The sequence below is a fragment of the Bacillus rossius genome, chromosome 3 (genome assembly GCF_032445375.1).
Source record: "Bacillus rossius redtenbacheri isolate Brsri chromosome 3, Brsri_v3, whole genome shotgun sequence".
NCBI lineage: Eukaryota > Metazoa > Arthropoda > Insecta > Phasmatodea > Bacillidae > Bacillus > Bacillus rossius.
The window spans coordinates 94,122,257-94,143,770 of record NC_086332.1 but is presented as its reverse complement, the minus strand read 5'-3'; the positions used below and the strand labels follow the sequence as shown (position 1 = coordinate 94,143,770).

Here is a 21,514-nt window from a genome sequence, read left to right as displayed (position 1 = left end):
TTCCTTTAAAAAATCACATATGGCGGTAGTTTTTTCCGTCAAAGGACTGTCAACATTACAGTTCACCACATTTTTTCACAGCCTCCAGTTAAGATGCGCACTGTTTTTACACCTTTTGTTTCAACTGTCGTATCTGCAGGCATTTCAAAGTACACAGGTGTTTGGTCGGCGTTTCCAATTTGTGAAAACAAATAATTGTGTTGCTTCCGCAGCTTTAACACATGCTTCTGAAATGCTATTAATTTCTCATCGTAGCTTGTCGGTAAACGCTGGCAGATTGCAGTACGCCGCCTCATGGACAATCCCTTTTTTACCATGAACCTGCGCATCCAGTTCCTACTTGCTTTAAAGTCTTCACCCACGCCAAGTTCTCTAGCAATTTGCAGCGCCTTTAGCGAACACATATCCTTGCTTACAGCGTACCCGAATTTCCGTCTGTCCTGTATGTAGTCGTAGAGTTTTTCCTCTATCTCCGGAAACTTTGCTACCGCACCACGGAACGCACGTCTATCGCCACTGGCCAAAAGCAGTTTGTCTTTACTTTTCTTCCAATCCCTCACACATGATTCGTCGACATCTAATTTTTGCCCAGCAGCACAGTTACCAATTTCTTCAGCTTCAATGATTATTTTTAATTTTTCCACAACTGTGAAAGAACGCAAATTTTTACGATTCATTACAATACTTGCAGCCAACACACGTATAAAACCACTGGGTACTTTGCAATTGAAGATAGGACAGTGCGTAGGAGCGCGCGTTTGTAACCAGCAAAGCTGCAGTGTGACAACGCTGTGAGGAATGTGACCGTGACTGTCTGCCGCTTCCTTCCCATCCTTTTCCCCTACCCCTCTTGCCTATCGCAGCAACCTCCAGTCGCGCCGGCGTTATTTCGTCACCGTGCAAAAATGGCCCAAGACCCATGTAACACCCGCACCCTACTTTTTCGAACATGATTTTTTAAAAAAGGTGAGGGTGGTACGTGGGTTTATACGGTATAATGGTAAAATATAGTAATTACAATTACATTAAAACTTGTTTTGAGAATTACCCACACAATTTAGACTTCCCATCCAATACGATCAAATGTTGAAGTCCCGCCATTTTATCAATAAGAATTACACTATTTTTGCCCATTAACTTCCTTTCCCATGTAAAACTAAGTATATTATAGGGATGTGCGAGTACCAGATATTTTCGGGTACGGTTCGAATCCACAATTACCCGAACCAGGAATCGTTGTACGTACATGGATTCGAACAGTATTACGAATATTCACAAAAGTTATAAATTAATTTAATACAGCTCAAAAATACTAGCAGTGAAAAATAAAATTAGGCTACTATTACGTAAGTATTTATAATATAATGTATCAAAGAAAGATATGTAAATTAAATAATTAACACAGTGACATTAAAAGAATTTTGAGATTTCAAGAGTTAAACTATAATTACGAATTTAGTCATATTGCAAACTATAAACTAAAAACTAGGGATGGGACGATTCCAAATTTTTCGATTCTGATACCCGATTATCAATTCCTTAAAAAATCCTTCGATTCTCGATACTCACCTAGTTAACTTAATATTAAATAATTCAAATTCTATTTGCAACATTTTTTTTTCAGCTTTCAATACATATATCATGTAGCATACATCATAAATTCATATTTATCAAATTTGAGTACACAACTAAGTTATTAACATTAACTCATATAAATGTTTACATCATTAGAAGTTAATGGCTCATATGTCAAAGGGGTCAAACTAATCTAAAATTTGTTTTGTAATACGGAATAAAGTTTAAAAAAAATTTTTCACCTTTCCTTGAGCAGTATAAATTATTTTCGTTAATACAACTTGCCTAACTTAGAGAAGGGTACAAATTAACTAAAAAAATTGTGAAATGAAACAGTAACAAAATTAAGCAACTAGAGAACTAGCAAATGAAAGTGTTGTACTTGATTGTGGTATTTCAGCGTTAAGTTACATTTAAGAAACACACACAAATTCATTCGTTGTTATTTCGGCGTTGTGGTAACGACCCAACAAAATCTATAAAACACTGTTGACCAACTAATCATCATCGTCACACCATTCGAAAATGAATGTTTGTTTACATTTTTCCGCTTTTTGGCGCGTTTTAAAATGCTTGTGCTGCCACGTACGGCTGGGTGACGAAGTACAGAGCCTGGTACCTGGTTCGCCCGTTATAATCTGCTTGATACTACGATGCTGTTCCAACTATATGCCAGCGCCCCCGGCTGACATGGTATGGCCACTCACGTAAGGCTGTTCCAAACACTGTTCGCCCAATCATCTGCTTGCTTTTGTATTTATCCGTTGTCGCTGTTCCAAGCTGACGACAGTGCCCCGAGCGGTGTGCGTAGGCTTTAAAACTTCGCCTGTTTGTCATATCTATCCAAACATTATGCCGGAAAGGAAAATAAACGCCGTAGTTTTGCGTATTTTTACACTATATTTTTGGGTTTAACATTATAACGTGAGCGTGTGTAAGCTTTTGTTTGCTTTAGTGCATTTATGATTAATGTTTAGTGGCGGCCATGTTGCGGTGTTTGTTTACCAGTGACGAGACAAGTCTTTTACACAGTATTTAAATTTCCTGTAAAAACATTGCGATTTCGCATTTTAATACTAAATTTCGTGGGAAAAAGCTGTGTTGTGGCGATTTCGCGTAAAAACTGTATTTTACGGTGATTTCGCGTTTATCGTTGTTTAATCGCGATCGCAAAAAGAATACGCCCGTTCCTAATACAAAGTGATAATTTTTTTATAAATAATTTTTGTACTTTGACTTGTTTATAACATCGACCCAAGTTTTAGATATTGTTTATTTGGGGAAATATGACTGTTATATATGCGTCTAGACAGTCATAACCCCACTCAAAGAGTCGTTAAATAATTGTATCTGACAGATTTGCAATGTTGTGAAATGATTTTTTTTTGCTACATGCGGGAATCGACTTTTATCATCGATTCTCGATTCTCGATTATTTAAATAGAATCGGTAGGTATCGATGAAATTGGGAATCGGTTTTCCCATCCCTACTAAAAACAATTACATACCTACAAGAAAAAAAACCTCTTGGCTATTTATTGGAGAAAAAATGGTTTCGTTTGCTGAAACGTTTATAAAACTGAGATTTCCCTGTGGCGTGCAGTTTATTACGATTGAGTTGGAGAATAGAATATGTTTTGGTTTTCATATTTTAAAGTGTTTATTATTAATTAAGTTTACATAATTATAAACATTTCAGCTCAGTGTAATAAATAATTGCCAGTAGTTACAGTTAGAAAAAAGAGAACACACATTATTTTTAAATTAATCAGTTATTTTTAATTATTCTGTGCTTAGTATTCGGAATTGGATTCATATCTCAAATATTGCCAGGGATTCAAATCGGATTCGAACCGAACTGAAAATCAAGGATTCACACATCCCTAGTATATTAAAGATGAAATCTACTATTTGTTTAGATATTACCGCTTACTTATTTCATTAACAGAAATACGAAGTTGTCTGAAGTGTAAGTTTTCTTTTAAAGATTTTTCAAACATTGTCTTCGTCACCGCTGTGTAACGCGTATAAAAATGTAGCCAGCACTATTTGGTATCATTCATGTTTGGTTACACTGATGCATGTATAGAGAGTGTGCACATAGTAGAACATCGATACTGATAGCTCGCCAATTGTATGCAACACACACACTCTGTCTAGTGCCAAGTAAACTACATTTGATAGCCAGCACTCTCTCATGGTTAGTTGTATTATGACGACAGTTATGGATTAGTTCCGGCTCATGTTTGAGTCAGGTTTAAGTTTATCTATTTAAAATTGAACTAAATGCCTTTTTTTTTTTAAATGTAGCATGACTTATTAATTCAAATTGTTTGGCATTTTATTATATACTCCTACTTTTAATATAAACATACTTTCCAAGCAATAGGTTTGTTTTTATGAATAACTATACCTATTGCACCCCTAATTATCAAACTTAATTTTAATATAATATGTGTGACAATTATGGGATTAAACATGGCAATTTAACTATAATAACTATTAAATAGTTTAAATATTTAGTGGCACAAATTTATTGTAACATAGCTGAATGTTTTGAGGAGCCAAAAATATATTAAAACTGAAATTTAACATAAACAACAACAGCAGTTAGAAATTGTTACGGCAGTCGGGGAGGTGGTTTTATTTTGTTAATGGTTTCATGTTAGCTATGGAAATGCACAAGTTTGGCAACATTTATAACAGAACAGTTTTTACTACATCTTTATTTAAAATAATCAATAAAACAATCAGCTTAAATTTAAAATTATTGTAATGAGAAAATAAAATAATAGAAATAAATATTTAAGTTCTCATAGTATCACAACAGACTAGTTTTACTGACAAAATAGTTTATTCAATAGCCACATTAACTATTTGAAGGCTGATGTAATTATTTTTACAGTGGCTCACAAGTCTCACAGATTATAAGGAAACACATACTGCATGTTGGTTCATAATCGTGACTAAGGTAGAATTTCCCTGCCAGCGTTTGTACTTAACCCACAGGACTTCCGGCCATACCTTGTTCTTGATCTGCTTGGGAGTGTCGCTGAGGAACACGGACGACAGGGGGTCGCTGGAAGACATCTTGGTGCGGGCCCCCTGCAGCGCCGGGAAGAAAACTGAGTGCATGAGGGCGGGCTTCTGGCAGCCCAACCGCGGCGCCACATCCCGCGTCATGCGGAAGTACGGATCCTGTCACATGCCAGCATATCACGCTAACGGCACACTTTCACTTTATGTTACATGGATGGCAGCAAGAAATTAAGTTTTTCTAAAAACCCAAACAATATGTTTTTTTTGGTGTACAACAGTTTTTTTTAAGTTTTTTTTTTTTAGGTCAAAACCAGGTTGTTTCATTACGTTAGTTATTTTGGTTCTCACCACGTTCAAATGAAAGTCATACAACATCCCGCTTTTTGCCACTCATGTTGAACCCTGAAATTTATAACATCAAAGAACTGAAGTCCAGAAAATCAGCACATCTGACTGGGACTTAACCACAGAAAGGGTATTTCCCCACAGGAGGAAGATTCTCCATAGAAGGGGTGTTTCTCACAGAATAGGGATTTACAGTACAGGCAGGGATTTCCCACAGTGTATGAATTAACTATTTAATATTTTTTTACCTTTAGAGGAGTATTTAGGTGGGTATGATTTAACATTTATTCACATAATTTAAATGATGAGCTCTTGATTCAAACATAATTTTTTGTTCCTGTAATTACAAGAAACAATAATGACCAAAAATGTTGTTATTAAGAGTGGAATTAGACCTTTCATTAAAAAAATTAAGATATTCTATTTAAAAATACATTATTAAAAAAAATATTTTTTTTATATAAACAAATTAATTTAAACCATAGTTTAAACCATGTTTGAAACAATTGCAATTGTAGTTTAAATTAACCAACCTTGGTCCTACAAAGACACAATCTCATTACCATAGCGAACATATGATATAGTGAGACATAACCAAAAAAAGAGGTACAACTCTCTCACTATCTCTCACTCTCTCTCTCACTCACTCTCTCTCACTCTCTCACTCACTCACTCTCTCACACTCACTCTCTCTCTCTCTCTCTCTGAAAGAGTGTGTGTGTGTATACATATATATCACTGTCAGACCCTTGTAACTATTCACAGTCACAATCTAATTACAACAATGATGACTACAGACATTTAAGCCTTCATTAACTTCAGTAAATGTGAAGGTTAGAAAAAACATAGAGCTGAGAAGAAAAATATGGGTTTTGTACCTGGTCTATAGCACACGGCACCAGGCAAGGAACATTTGCAGAGCCGAAGATGAACGGGAACGAGGACGAAAAAGAAGGGGTGGCCTGCACTGCTGGAAACATGATCTTGCCAATCGGGTCACTGTCACCAAACCCGAAAATTCCTTTTGCCTGGTTGAACGATACACACTTTGCCACTCGGATCATGTTGCGGTAGAACTCTGGACATTTCCTGTAAACCATAAAAGTATCTGCTGCAACCTATCCCAACCATTTAACATTATAATATAGCTTGTGATTAATGTTATTGTCAAAGAAATACAGGATGTCCATAAAAGAATGTCCCAGTTTCAATGGTATACTATAACAGTTTAATAGACTATTTACAACAAATCAAATTAAAGGAACTAACCTAGTTTTTCTTACAAATTTTCAATATGCGCACCTTTAGTTATACAGCATATTGCCAACCAAAAGACCAATTATTCCCACACTTTGGTTAACAATTTCAGAGTAAAGGAAGCAATAGCCTCTTCAATTCTGTGTCTTAGCTCTGGCAAATCATTAGGTAGTTGCGGAACATTGACACAATCTATTTAAAGCCCCAAAGGAAAGAAACTCACATGGCAATGTCAGGTAAACATGGAGACCAGTGAAAAAGAGCTCTGTCGTCTCGACCATTACGACCAATCTAATGGTCAGTGACTTCGACGTTCAACCACTCTCGTACAAAGAGATTCCAATGGGGAAGGGCTCCATCCTGTTGCAAAATAAAGTTTACAGGTTCACCCTCTACCAATTGGGAAATTACGCTCAGAAGTCGCCATTTTGTGTAGGTGGTGCTGCGAGAAAACCAAAAAGCAGTACTCGCGCATGCGCTTATCAAATTGTGACCTTGAACCAACACTACAATGCTTACAGTTGATACTATTAAAATTTATAACTAGGACTTTTTTAATGGACATTCTGTACTAACTATATAATTTAACATGTACCAGATAAGTGGTTCAACATTGAAAGTGTATGTGAAGTCAGTTTTAGCAGTGAACACATTGAGTTTTTGTACACACAGAAATGCATTATCTCAAGCAAATCTATGAAAAGTGTTGAGCAATTTTTAAAATCTGTTATGTTAATATCAGAGTTCAAAATGTAACTAATAAAACATGAAATTTTAAAAATTGCTTTGACTTACTTCCACTCAGTGACTCCGATAATAAAAAAAATTATGGTGTAAATTGGGCGAAAAACTTAACAGGAAAACAGTATATTATAATTGCTACTAGGTCTATTTTAATGAAAAATCAAATCAGGAAATAAAAATAAATGGACAATAAATAACTATGATAGGCTTGACTAGCCAATGGAAAAAAAAAAGACTTGGCTAGCATCAAACACTTCACGAGACAGTACTGACAGAAAATTAATGACAATGGTAATGATTACACAACCAAAAATTTTGTGCATACATTTAACTACATATTACAATTAGAACACTTATTTGCTTTTTCACTCCTTAATTGGACCATAGTTGTTTTTAAGTGTGTTTAGGAAGTCAAACTAATAAGAGACTAGCATTAACTAAACGTTTCAATCACAGTGACATCAATCAAGCTAGAAAGTCTTTTCTCAATAAATAAGATTAAGATTAAGTTTACAAAAAACACCAAGTCTAGCCCGCAGGTCAAAAAGCTGCAAAATCTTTGAGTGTCTAGTGATGATTTAAACTACCTACCTAATGCAATAAATCACAACCCAATAGAACTAAAGTATCCGCTAAAGACTAAAAGGCATTGACATTAAATTGTATGTTGCAGGAGATCCTAGCATATTCTACCTGAATTTTTTTCCCTTTTTTAACACACTTTTATTAGCTTAACTTCTAACGAACTATGTAAACAAATCTTGGAAGTCGGTTTTAACCTACTAACAGTCGTATCAATTTGAAATTTTGCATGTATATGTAATCCAGATGGCAGTAAAATAATTTCATGACTATAACCTAAAGAACAAAAAGGGAGGGAATAGAGGAAAAAAAACCACTACTTTTGAACTATGTGCAATAACCATGCTTTTTGTGTATCCATGAGACTGGGGCTTGTTGGGAAATTTGCCCGGAGGGGGATCAAAGCTACATAATATTTTTGAAAATTTCAAAAATCATTTCACTTTCGATTTGGAGTGTTTCCGAGCCATTCGGGATCCTCAACCTCACCCCTTTAGGAAAGAGGTCATTTGCCCCCCATTTTTTGAAAGGCAGGAAAAATTTTAATACATTGATTGATTTTTAAATGCTTCCGATGTCTTCTGGCACCATTGGATATCCTCAGGAAGTGTGGAAAATAAGGGAGAGGGGGGAGAGAAATTGCCCCTAAATATTTTCAGGACTTTAAAATTGATTTTGTGGGGCATTTAAAGGAGTATTACGAAGTTGGACATGGATAAAACTAACCCTCCCCCCTCCCAGATGGATCATGGCCCTTTTCAATGAAATGTTCATTTTCTCAACAAAAAAAAGTGTTAACTAGGTCACTGTAAGTCTAATGTGTGCTTTTGTTCGCTGGACCTCACAAAAAGGTTTTGGCGACTGTGTTATGTTGGCCATTCATATGAACTAAAAAGTAAAAAAAAAATCTTTACCTATTGAAGTAATTTTTTCAACAGCGATAGAATGAAATACAACTGTGTATGAAGTAATTTTTTTTAATAAACTTAAAATAAGCTTAATGATTGTTCTTAAAATTAATTGTTTTGTTTATTACTTGTTTCTTATTTTAAGCTTATTAAAAAATATATATTAAAGTTGTAGCTCATTCTATCCTGTTGAACAAATTACTTAAATTTAAGATTATTGGACACTTGATGTTGCTTAGTTTAAAAGTTAACAAAAAATTAAAAAAGTTATTCATCTCCAGTTAATATAATTTAATTTATACATAGACATTCCTACAAAACTTTATACTACTTATAAGTTCAGTGAATACCATCCAGTAGGCAAGTGAAACTAAGCATGCACTGGTTCTCACATCCAAGACTGATGGATTTGACAAACTCTTTGCTTGTGCATGGTTCCAACCAAAAAATAGCATGAAATATTTTAACATTGCTGACTTGTCCTGACAGCAACACGTTACAAATTGACTTGCTTCAAACAAGTAGAAACAGCAAAAATAATAATATTAAATAAAAAAAATTGTAACTTACATGTATATGTAGACTACACAAATACATAAGTTCACAAGACTGCGGTTGACTCAGACAAATTTTATAATTCTCAGTATAGTTTTGTAAAAAGAGGGAATTTTATGCAAAAAGTATTTGAATTTGCTAATACCAGAATTGTGTGTAAAAAAAAAAAAAGCATTCTGGCCTACATTTTTTCAAATCAAAACCAAGACTTTAAAATCTAAAGTAAAATTTTAGGCTAAACGCACAATCAAATTCCTGACTCTAAATTATCCCAGAAACACTGTAATGTCCCTTAAAAGACTAGGGTAAAACATTCAACTTTGATATTTCGACTCACCCAACAAACTGAAAGTCAGAAAAAATAAACGTCTTCTCAACATCATAGCCACATGCAATGATGTCCTTGACATTCTCTTTGACGATGCTGGCCAGACTATCCATAGAGACGTCTCTCCATAGGTATTTCTCATCATCAGTGAGCTGTATGACGAGTGGAACATTAAACACATCTTGTAGCCACCTGGATAGACAAAACCATATGTAATCTAGATGCAGTACATGTAAAACTTATAGGAAAGAATTCAGCAGCGTACAGATTTTTACAGTAGACTTTAGAAGGAAATCAAAGATAGTTATATTTATAACAGCATATATCGTCACAACTATAAAAATTAAAAAAAAAAAAATGCTGTTATTAAGAACTATTGTTGCATACCTTAACTTAAAACTAGGGGCGAATGGAAAGAGTATATGCTCAGAAACAGTGGATCTCAGTGTTCTTATATTTTAATACTGCAGACATACTCAGCTATGTGCCTGTTAGCTCAGAATCTTTGGTACAAGTGTTATTTGTTGGTGTTAAGTCAGACAGAATAATGTGACCCTTGCCAGACCTAAAGGGAACAGGTAACACAATATTTTAAGTCTTTGATCAGACAATCAATCGTAGATAAATTCCTAGGTTTAAATATGAGTTCATTGTTGGTGGCTTTAAAGAGAAAGATGAAAGACAGCCTTTTATTGAGTTGCTGTTTGGGGCAGATTATACAGCACAATAGTTCACAGAAAAAACTGCCAACTGCAAAGCAGACTCTCAGCGATGCAAAAAACTGTTTGGATGGGTGTTAACTTTGCTAGCATGGTGACTACCCTACTCATTAACAACCAGAACTTACCACATCTGCGAACCCTGGAAGCTGTAGGTATCTGGGAACTTTGTGAGGTGAAGAAAAAAGATAATATTGATGCTGCAGAGATGGACCATTTCAAAGAGATGGTGAATGTTAACTGTGAGGGCTGGTATGAGGTATGAGGCATGGTTGCAAGATCGAAATGACATTGAAAACAAAAAGAAGTTGCAGAGAAGAGGATAGTACTCATGATAATGAAGAAGTTTTCAAAACCTGATTGAAGGAAGGTGTCATTGAGGAAGTTTTGAATTATGAACTTGAAAATAAGAACATTATTTTCTTCACACAGGTTTTTTTCAAAAGTAGATTCACAACAAAAGTAAGATCTTTGTTTAGATGTTCAATGTTAAAAAAAAGTCATTGTCACTTATTAAATGTTTGGCAAACAGTCCACTCTTGTTAGAACAATTCCTTTTGTGTTTATAAAATTTTGAGAGAATAAATTAGTGCTACAGACAACATCAAAAAAGCTTACTTGCAAGTTTCTGATTGTGAAAGTGACTGTGATTACTTGAGATTTTTGTGGCAGATAGTGGTCTCAAGAAGATGAAAATTTTCAGACATTTTGGATTTGTATTTGGAGTGAACTGTAGCACATTTATTCTCTGGGCAGTTATCAATCATTACATGATAAAATGTCCATCAAAGTTTAGGCCAACAGAAGTAGAAAAACTAAAAAGAATATTTTATGTGAACAATTGTGTGACATCAGTCGAAAATAAAGAACTGAAAGATATTGTAAGCGTTGGTTCTCAGATGATTATGTAACATTGCAGCTTTTAAAAGAATGTTTTATTAATTAATATGAGGTTATATTCATTCAGAAGGATCAGCTGATTATACAGCTTCAAGGTTATAGTGAATTAGTTTTGATACTTTTAATTTATCTTTTTTAATATTCTTGGAAATAAGTTTTTTGTTTAGATGTTTTAACTATATTTTCACAGGTTCTCATTATTCGTACCAAGTTATTATGTGTGTAAATGTATTTTTTTTTAACTGTTTTTAATGCCTATATTTTATGTTTAAAGTTATTCAGAAGCTTTAATAATGATTCTAAAACATTTGCTATAGTTTGAGTGAAAGAAAGGATGAGACAGGTGCGCGACTCAGTGGTGCCATGGTTTTTTTCAGACTTTTTTTTCAGTCCAGAGGCTTTCTAGCGATTTCTGGATGAATTCTTATGATGGGCAAGTTGAATTTGTGCATTTCCCACAGTACTCATTATCTGACTAAAGAAAGGGACAGTAAAGCAGGCATGAACTACTGTAAGTTTTTCTGTAGTGAAATATGTTGTGATTGGGCAGTGGTCACATGACTACCTGCACCCGGTGTGGCGGGAGGCAGTGACCTCATCCCGCAGTTCTCTGCTCAACATCACCTGATTAGTCATTTTTGGCAGTGGCTCCAGCCAAATTGACATAATATGTACTAAGTAACAGACTTTATGGCTGTGGTCCAGGCTGCGCCGGTAATCAACCTTGTTTCGGGCATTGAAATTAGAATTAAATGACTACAGTCGTCGGCCCTCAGCCCACAATGGAGATTAAGTGATATTTTGCAGCCATCCCAAGTATACTTTTGTCCTTGGCTTGTACTGTCAATGCCAAGCGACTTCAGGAATAATCTACGTGATGTGAAATGGGGAAGTGAGTATTAAGAATGTTTTGGACAACCTCAAAATTAATAAACAGTCACGTGTTCGAGCAGGGAATTTTCATTTGAGTGTGAATGAAAACTGTAAGGATCTGTTGTTAACATCATGTAATGGCGGACTGTGTTCTGTTTTTATGCAAATCTAAAAAATAAATCTACGTAAAATTTCTGCGTAACTCTTTTTCTTAAGTTAAAACTGCATAACCAGTTTGGACTTGATCTCCAAATTAAAAACATCAACAAACATTTTTCGGAGAATATTATTTTTATTTATTATTTTTGAAGTGTTTCATGAATGTTGCAAGACAGGTCTTCTTTTAACTGGGCCGATATGAGTTGTAATAATTCTGATAGCCATGTTAGAACTGAAGAGGGCGAAAGCATACTGAACTAAATCCAAAAGATGGAGTGAGGATATGCTTCTGCATTTGCCCCTGACCCCAAGACTCTAAGAGATGGAAGTAAGGCACAGATTGTTCCCTTAACTTGTTCCAGACAGAGATGAGAATTTGGAAATTTGTGTACAGTAGAAATGAAACAAATTTCACAGCTCCACCTAATTTTTTTCAAAACTCTTGTTTTGAAGACAAGTGTAACCATGTGCTGCTGTGCCACAGAGTCAGTACAAATCTATTCCACCATCACACCACTGTGGAGTGGCTGGTGGGAATATATAGTGCACACTGTGAAGAACTTGTTACAGCACAATTAAGATGAAGTATCCTTGTACTATGAAGTTCTGAATTTGTTGCGTGATTGTCAGACAACAATTAACTCTAGGACTCTAACCTACCTGCCAGTTCATTCAAAGATTTTATAACATGCAAGACCAGCATATGGTGAAAGTTGCAGATCTAGATCAACCTGTGAATCTGATTCAAATACCTGCAGTGCTTTTGCAGCAATATGAGTTAGAGATTAGGGGCAGTGTATGTAAGTCAACTTCTGTAACACCCTAAAGAACAAGGTAGCTATAGACACATAATGTAGTTATTTTTTGCCACTGGTAATAAGAGTGATCTAGTCGAATAGATACTGCCATAAGGGAAAAAAAAATATGTTGGTCTTGATATGAAGAAGGTTGTTTTAAGCAGGGATGGTAAAATGGTGAAACTTCCATTTAGATTTGTTCAAGACTTAAAAGGAAAACTTTGTTTTGTGATAAATTCATTTCATTATTTATTATTGCTTACACCTAAAATCAAAAGTATTTATCAATAACTGTAGAGACATAATGTAAATCTTTTTGTCAGCTTTAAGATTTTATACCTTAAGGTGCCCACCTAGTCAGGAGTCTATTGTGTTGCTGAGGCGGGATTATGTGCAGCACTCACCATTGCTTCTAGCGCGGTGTTATCTCTAAGCACGAGGCTATGAACTAGCGCACAGTCTTCTCATTGTGCATAGGGCGATCATGAGATTTGAGAGGTAACAATAACATTATGTAGTAGAAATTAAGATAAAGAGTAAAGACCCTTTTGTGCTTTCAAGAATCTGTAACGAGTGTTTTATGTCCAAGCCATTTTCAATTTTATGAAAATGAAGTTAAAAAACAAACTACTCATCCACTCTCGTAAACAGATCCCATGTGGACAGTTTGAGCAGTTTTCAAAACGTGTGGTTTTATTTCTGAAGCTGTGCACAGTGTCAAGAACACCTCGGCAGGCCCCCCAACTCACTTGGTGATGACGAACGGCACCAGGTGGCCGACGTGCATGGCCTCCGACGAGGGGCCCCGCCCCGTGTACAGGTAGAAGGGCTTGCCCTGCTCGTGCTGGGTCAGGATGCGGTGCAGGTCCCGGTGCGAGAAGAAGATGCCCCTCCGCAGCCAGCGGTGCAGGGGCTTGCCTGTCACCCTCGTGAAGCGCTCCAGCAACTCCTCGTCGATCCGGGACGACCCGAACCTCTCTGGAGGAACACACACTTGCGACGTCACTTAACAATGTGCATTGGTAGCTTCCGGTTTAAAAAACATAAAAAAACACTGAGTCACAAGTGATAGTAGCATTCCAAGTAGGCTATGTAACTTGAAACTTAGTGCTATGTACAGTAGTGGACAAAAAAAAGTACACTAACGGAGTAAAAAATATTTCCAAGTCCCGCTCGAGGATGTTTGTAGCTGGCAAGCCTACATGCTGTGAGCACAGGTCCAGTGGGTGTGGCTACCTGCTACCCATTAAAATAATTTTAGAGAGAAAAAGTGCACATAGCACATACCATTATATTTTGTAATGTTTAAGAACATTAGTGTTAAAAGATTAAATTTAATAATTTTTTCAGGTTCACAAACAGGCATGTACTATAAACTTACTCCAAATTACTTATGATTTAAGATATTATAAAAAAATGTTTTTACATTTCAAAAATATTTAAAAGATCTAAAATATCAAATTACAAAAGACCAAATGCCAAGTAAGAATACAAAACTATCTCTACTGTTCTCGTCAATCACAACAGGCCCAATAAAATATACACCCCTGTGCGCGCACACACACACTCTCATACACACAAACTACAATTTAGTAATTGAAAATTTTTTTTTTTCACAAACTAGCTTAAATATTTGCTTTAAGTTTGTAACTGGTACTTTTTAACTGTACAAAATTTGACAGGGCTTCGTTTAAAATAATTTTTGATAAAAAATAATTTCTATGACAATTATTCGAGCATATTCATAAATTTGAGTTTGCAAGCTATAATTTTTTTTAATTAATGCATTTAAAAGGTTATTTCCTTCAAAGATTTATATATTTGAAATTTCTTCTCTGTTGTAGCTAATGCAAAGAAAGAAACCAAACTACATAATTTATATTTCTCTGTACTTTGATGACAAACAATAGAATAAAACTTTATTTGTTGCAGTCCCACTCCAATGACATAAGTTATGTTAATAACAGCTAATTTCTTTTTAAAAAATAAATGTTTATATTTTGGTCTCAATGAAACTATATAGTTTTACAAATCAAACAAAACCCTCACAAAATTATTAGCACAATTTAAAAGTTTGAATTATAATGAGATAAAAAATAAAAAATTAGAATTTTGTATCACAAAATATAGCCTAATAGGTTTGGGATTCTAGTAAACTATTAGATTCCTTAAGTAGTATATGTTCGGTCAAAGTTACAATATGTAATTATAGAGAAATAACATAATCACAGTCAAAGACCATGTACTTGTGATGATAGCAACCCACACATAGTCTGTACAATACATATGATTTGAAATCAACGTAATTTTCCATATCTTTATTAAGTATTCACGTAATAGTATATTTATTTTATTTCCCTTTCTAGAAATACTGTTTTGATAGTTCTTGCCAAGCTATTTATTTTACTAGCAACTGTTAGGAAAACATTTTCAACTTGACAAAAAAAAAATACAGAAAATGCAAGACATTCTAAGTTGGCTACAACAATTGTTCATCGTACACTTAACGTAAAAAAAAAGATATCAGCTCTGAATTTATGAGGCTAGCTGCACTTTCGGCCGTTGCACTGATTAAAAACAGTGATCTCTTTAGGCTAGTTTTAAATTATTTTATGATTGTATAAAAATTTTATTTTAGCATAGTAATTTATTTTAATTTTAAAGGTAGTGAAAATTAAACTTTACTAAACAAAAAAAAATAAAACTTTTATTTTAATATATTTATTTTAGTTTAACACATTCGGGTCCATGCTCGAGCTCAGCTCGAGCATAGTATTTTAATACAATGAACGGCGCTCGAGCCTCACTCGAGCGCACGTTTTCATGGACTAATATGTGCTTGCTCGAGCGATAAACGGGCTTGGATTGCCGGGTGTTCTTTCCACAGTTGTCGTAGTACTATCGGTTGCCGCTAGATGGCATCTGCTGTACTGTTTTACGTTTGAAGCTGCTTCGGGCGTGTTTCATTGTGCCAGGGGAATTACCGCGGTTTTGTTGCAGTAGAAATGGCAAAGAGATCGCGCGAGAGTGACGAATTTTTCGAACATGAAGAATTTTATGCTTCTTCTGGTTCAGAAGCTGATAACTGCAGTTCTGATTATTTGTATGAACCATCGTCTGAATATTCTGACACATCAGGTTTGTATGCAATTATTCAAAACCTGCCGAATGAGCTTGAAACTTGTTTTACCTATGTATAAAAATTATTATTTTTGTACATATCTTACCCAGGATGTTTTTTTATTACAGATGAGGATTTTGCAAAAATAAGGAAACAGAAGAGCTGTTTTACACAGAAAACGGGACTTTCACAAGCTCGTCCATCACAGACACCTGATACAGGTACTGATAGTGGTTCGTATTTTTTTCCCTTGTGTATTGTAGATATTTTACATTAGCTCTTGGACCCTTACATGTAAATGTGAATGTCACGTTATTATTTTTTAGATGAAGACGATGTTCCGCTAGTCCACATTGCGCAGCTGAGCAATGCGAATAGACAAGACCACTCGGATAAACCTAGCACAAGTAACGTTTCTGGTAAGTTACCCAGCTTTCATAAATATTACATTTTTGTGCCTTTGAATTTCTTTATAAGCTGGTAATCGTTTTTTTTTCACATTTACGTAAAAGTAAAAAAATTACGCAAACAATGTAAAAAACATATGATTTTCGTTTCAGATTCCAATACAAGAACACGATTACTAGCAAATGAAAAACCTGGAGTCAATCGATGGGTATCAATGGACAACCAACCACAGCTGCCTGTTTTTGAGGAAGCATCTGGCATTCTTATCGACATTGATGAAACTTCCGATGAACTTACCTGTTTCTCTAAATTTTTTGGCACAGACGTCATAAAAAATATAAAGACTGAAACAAATCGATATGCAGGTACCATGATTGACAAAATGAAACGGGCAAAAAAATTGAAACCAAATTCAATGTGGCAGCGTTGGACTACGGTCAAGCTTCAAGAAATATATTACTTCTTTGCAGTGATCATTCACATGTGCTTGGTCAGGAAACCCAAGATAACAGATTATTGGTCAAATGACAACATAATGCACACTCCATTTCCTGGGCGTCTCCTTAGCAGAGACAGATTCCGGTCAATATTATTCATGTTACACATAAATGACAATGCTACTTACGTACCAAGAGGACAAGAAAATCACGACCCTCTACATAAAGTCAGGCCGTTTTTCAATCATTTTGTCCGTCAATGTAAGGCCTGTCTTTATCCATCAGAAAACCTGACAATTGATGAAGGAATGTGTCCTTTTCAAGGACGTTTACACTTCCGCGTTTATATAAAAAATAAACCTCATAAGTATGGTATAAAGTTATATATTCTTTGTGACACCAAGACAGGATATGTCCTAAACTGTGAGGTTTATACTGGTGGTGCTGGAAGTGTGGAAAACTCTATTGAGAGTCTTGTCCGGAGATTGTGTCATGATTATTTTCATAAGGCGCACACAATTTACATGGACAGATTTTATTCAAGTCCTACATTATTCTATAAGTTATGGGATGAAAAAACCCTGGCTGTGGGTACGGTACAAAAAAACCGCAAAGGCTTGCCACCTGAACTAAAATGCAAAGAACTTGCAAGAGGTGAAGCAATTTTTCGCAGGTGCGGTCCTTTGTTGGCTGTAAAGTGGAAGGACACACGTGATGTGTACTGCCTCTCCACAAAGCACAAAGCCACATGCAGTGAAGTCACTGTAAGAGGTAGAGGTGGCTTAGTTGCTAAAACCAAACCCGATGTTGTACTTGACTACAATATAAACAAAACTGGTGTTGATCATGTTGATCAATTACTCAGTTACTACCCCTTTCAAAGAAAATCAATGAAATGTTGGGAAAAAAATTTTTTCCACCTTTTTTTGATGTCAATCATAAATTCATTCATTTTGTTCAAAAAATCCAGGGCTGATGGCAACAAAACAAGTTTGGAAAACTTCATGAGAGCTCTCGGGAACCAGCTGGCTTCATATGGTGCTACCGATACAGACGTTCAATCATCATCATCCTCATCCACAGATCGATTGTCTGCTCGACATTTTCCGAAGAAAATTCCACCAACCGAAAAAAAACTCAACCCTACCAGATACTGTAAAGTATGTTCCGATGTAGGCAAAGCCAACAGTGGAAAACGGCTGAGGAAGGAAACTCGTTGGTGGTGCGAAGACTGTGGCTTTGCTCTGTGCGTGCCAGGGTGCTTCCAAAAGTTCCATACTAAATCAAAATTTTCATAAACATAACCAAATAAAAATTATTTACGTATTCATATATTGATATTAATTTGGAAATGTGAAATAAATGTTAACTTAACTGGATTTAAATAAAAATCATTGCAATGAATAGTATGAAGTGTGTATGAGAAATTTTTTTATTTATGTAAAACATAGTTTATTATAAAAAATAAATTATCAGTAACTAAAAGAGATAAAATCATGTTTTAAATTGTATTAAAAATTGTAAAATCTAAAGTTTTTTATCATGTAAAAAGTATTTTAAGTACCATATATGTTATTTAAATAAAAAAAAATGGAAAACCATAAAAACCCCTAGTATTCAGTGATTTAAAACAGTCATAAGCAACAGACTCGAATGTGTTAATGCCTTTAAATAACACTATATGGTGAATTTTTGTTAAGGTTGGTGAGAGCTTTAAGTATTACTCTACCTTTTTTAACATTAAATGATGTTTCCATTTTTTTAATAAGAAATTTATGTAAAGTGGTTTACGTTTTAACTGAACTGTTATTTGCAAATTAGTTTTGCACTTCCCCTGTGGAAAAAAGACATTTATTGAGTGTCACCCTACACTAGTTGCTTTCGTTACGCCAGAGAGAGGTGGTGATAGGGGGATGGTATGAAGTCGTTGAGACTGAAAAAAGACTGGAGTAGGAGTGTCAGCTGAGCCATGAGCGAGGAAGGACCCACACTATGCACGCTTTCGTTCGACCAACGTTTTACAGAACAAGTTGATATGTTAGAGCGAAATGTGTGCTTCAATTTTGACGAGACTTTGCAACTAAGTGCCTGGCAATGGTGGAAGCTTAAACAAGAGGGAATAACTTGCCCATTGACCTGCCTGCAGGAGCATGTTGTTTGAGGAATACGACCAGGTTTGGGTATTTGGTTCTTTTATGCCTGATTCTGCAGAGAACTTCAAAATACAAGTAAGTGAAGCCAGCTGATTTGTTTAGCTGCCCTTGAAAACGTGGAAGCTACCGTCAGCTAACGAGGTGTTCACAATTGAAAGTTCACAACGCACAAAGTACCTCACAAGTGGTTAGACATGAGCTGCAGGTTTAGAATTTTTGCCAGAGGAATCTCTTCTCGTTCAGTAAAGAAAGAAATACTATTGTGTTTATTTGGCCAAACTTTCAATGGATGTGAAATAATACTCTCTCTCTAGGACTGTGCAGAAAGACTCGAGCCTGGCAACAAGAACTGTTATTATTCTTTTTAAAGATCAGGATCACATTGGTAGAATGTTTTTTGTAATATATGTAAAATAGTTGTATTGGTTTTGTAAAATACCATTAAAATTTTAGGTGCACTGTAAAAGCTTTCTTTGGGAGAGCAAAGCTCTAACCGATTTTGGAAATAGATTTTTAGTTTATTTGTAAACTGGTAAATGCATGCTATAAATAGTATTTGGAAAATAACTGATGTATTTCATATTTACCCTTTTAATGATAGTGCCGTATGAATCCCATGATATCCTATCATTATTACGCTCAAAAGTTAGGATTTGGTCAGTCATTAAAATACTTCTTGCAATAAAATTTTCTTTAACTCTAAATAAGGCGCTTCATAATAGCATGTTCCTTCAACCTTTTTTTAGTAATTTAAATATTTTGTTTTTATGGTTATCTGTTGCATGGAACAGCGTGTGCAGTTGTGCGAAAATAGGTATTATGTTATCGCGTGAAATCAATTTGTAAATTGCACTTTATTAAAGCTGCTCCCAGACAGGTGTTCAAGTTGTGATGACTTATACAAAGGGTGAGAAGCTATCACATTTGCTACACAAAGAATAAGACTAAATTTAATTTTATAATAAATATGCCAATTCATTTAGCATATCAAAGACATGATAAACAATTAGGCTATTTAATAAAGTTAATGACTGTGACTTTAAGTGTAAAAGTAATGACATATAGGATCAGTAAATTTATTTGTTTCCTAAGTGACTTATTGATGTGTAAACATTTTGGCTTTTGTAATACTGCATTTTGTAAGAGTAATTGCGTAAATGGAAAGGAAGTCAATTGGAATGGTAAAGTGTAAACACTGTGCTGCCATCTGTGTAAGTTTCAGTCTCGGAAATCTCGACAAGGTGGCTAACCCGTGTGATTCATCCATATATACAACTTTAGTAAACATCAGGGGATGTACTACACTTATTGGGGTGCCAAACTAAACTTTGTAATAGTACAACTGTCCTTTAATACTTCATGTTATAATTTACAGTCAAAAAAATAAATAATGACAACCTAAAAAAATATGTTAAAATGCTGGCATTACAATTTTAACAACCCTTAGTTAACACTGAAGTGTAGACATACTGCAGTGTTCATCATACTGTAGACACAACAAATTGCTAGTCTTACATATATTTGATGCCAGGTTAAATAAAAGAATTTAATTATGAATTTTTTACTGTTAAATCTTAAATTTTAAATCAAATCAATAAGGTTAAGGTTTGTTTGTATAAGTATTTACAGACTGATTTATGTTCTTTGAGAAAAACAAATATACATAAATATACTAAGTGCTATAATATGTATTTGAAACTGTTTCAGGTTAATTTAAGCTGCAACTTTTAGTTTGAAAAATACTTATAAGATATAGCTGCATTTGTAATGCTTTAAAGAACCAACAAAATTTTAAATATTTTTGATGGCATGATTGTTTCAACACAATTTTCCTGGCTTATAAATTATAGGTACCTATTTTTTAAGTTGCAATTATATCTTGTTATGACTATTCAAGTTTACAAAATGTATTCCAGGATAGTTTCACTACCATAAAGTTCATTTTGGCATACAAATAAGCTTAAGTACACCCCCCGATGTTCGCGAAAGTTAATATATACAGGTGCATGTTGCCTCACATGACGACTTTGGCTCATGGCTATAGCAGTTTCTGCATGCATGCACATTTGACTTTCGACCTGTTAAAGTTAAATATCCATTGTATAATATTTCTGGGGCATAATAAAATTTCACCCTAAAGAAATATAAACTCAAAAATGCAGGTGGTGATGATTCCAGTCTAGGGGTAAATGTCACATGTTTGGCGATGAGCCATTTACATGCGACACATTCGATACTTCTGTTGTTTGGCTTGCCCTGATTAATCAATAGCATCATCTTGTTAAACAGAATTATTGTTAGGTTTTAAAAAGGAGAAAAATATTTTACTATTAAATATTATTAATAAAATATTTTTAAATTAAATAATTAAATATTTTTGTATATTTAACATACCTCAGCATTATTTTATAGAATTTTACGTTAAATTTCATGACAGAGTTATGTATTATAAGTTTATTAGCAACATGAGAACACACGAATTTGCTTGATCCCGAGGTATAATATTTCCATGTTTCATGTTTAAATTTGTGAATCATATTTCTGTACTTAGCTGTGTCAAGATATCAGGCAGCATGTCTGATACCTGTTCTAATTACTTAATTACTGTTCCATT

At 34.7% G+C, this 21,514-nt stretch overlaps 1 protein-coding gene across 1 annotated transcript in view; it reads right to left on the bottom strand.

The window, feature by feature from the left end:
* LOC134531035 (tryptophan--tRNA ligase, cytoplasmic) overlaps window positions 1–21,514 on the bottom strand; it is a 53,150-nt gene that overhangs the window by 25,274 nt on the left and 6,362 nt on the right. The window contains exons 2-5 of the mRNA XM_063366527.1: window positions 13,531–13,759; window positions 9,343–9,525; window positions 5,838–6,048; window positions 4,600–4,773 (exon numbers count right to left, since the gene is read on the bottom strand). Of these exons, the coding sequence (XP_063222597.1) occupies window positions 4,600–4,773; window positions 5,838–6,048; window positions 9,343–9,525; window positions 13,531–13,759 (797 nt within the window). The remainder of the gene's footprint in view (window positions 1–4,599; window positions 4,774–5,837; window positions 6,049–9,342; window positions 9,526–13,530; window positions 13,760–21,514) is intronic.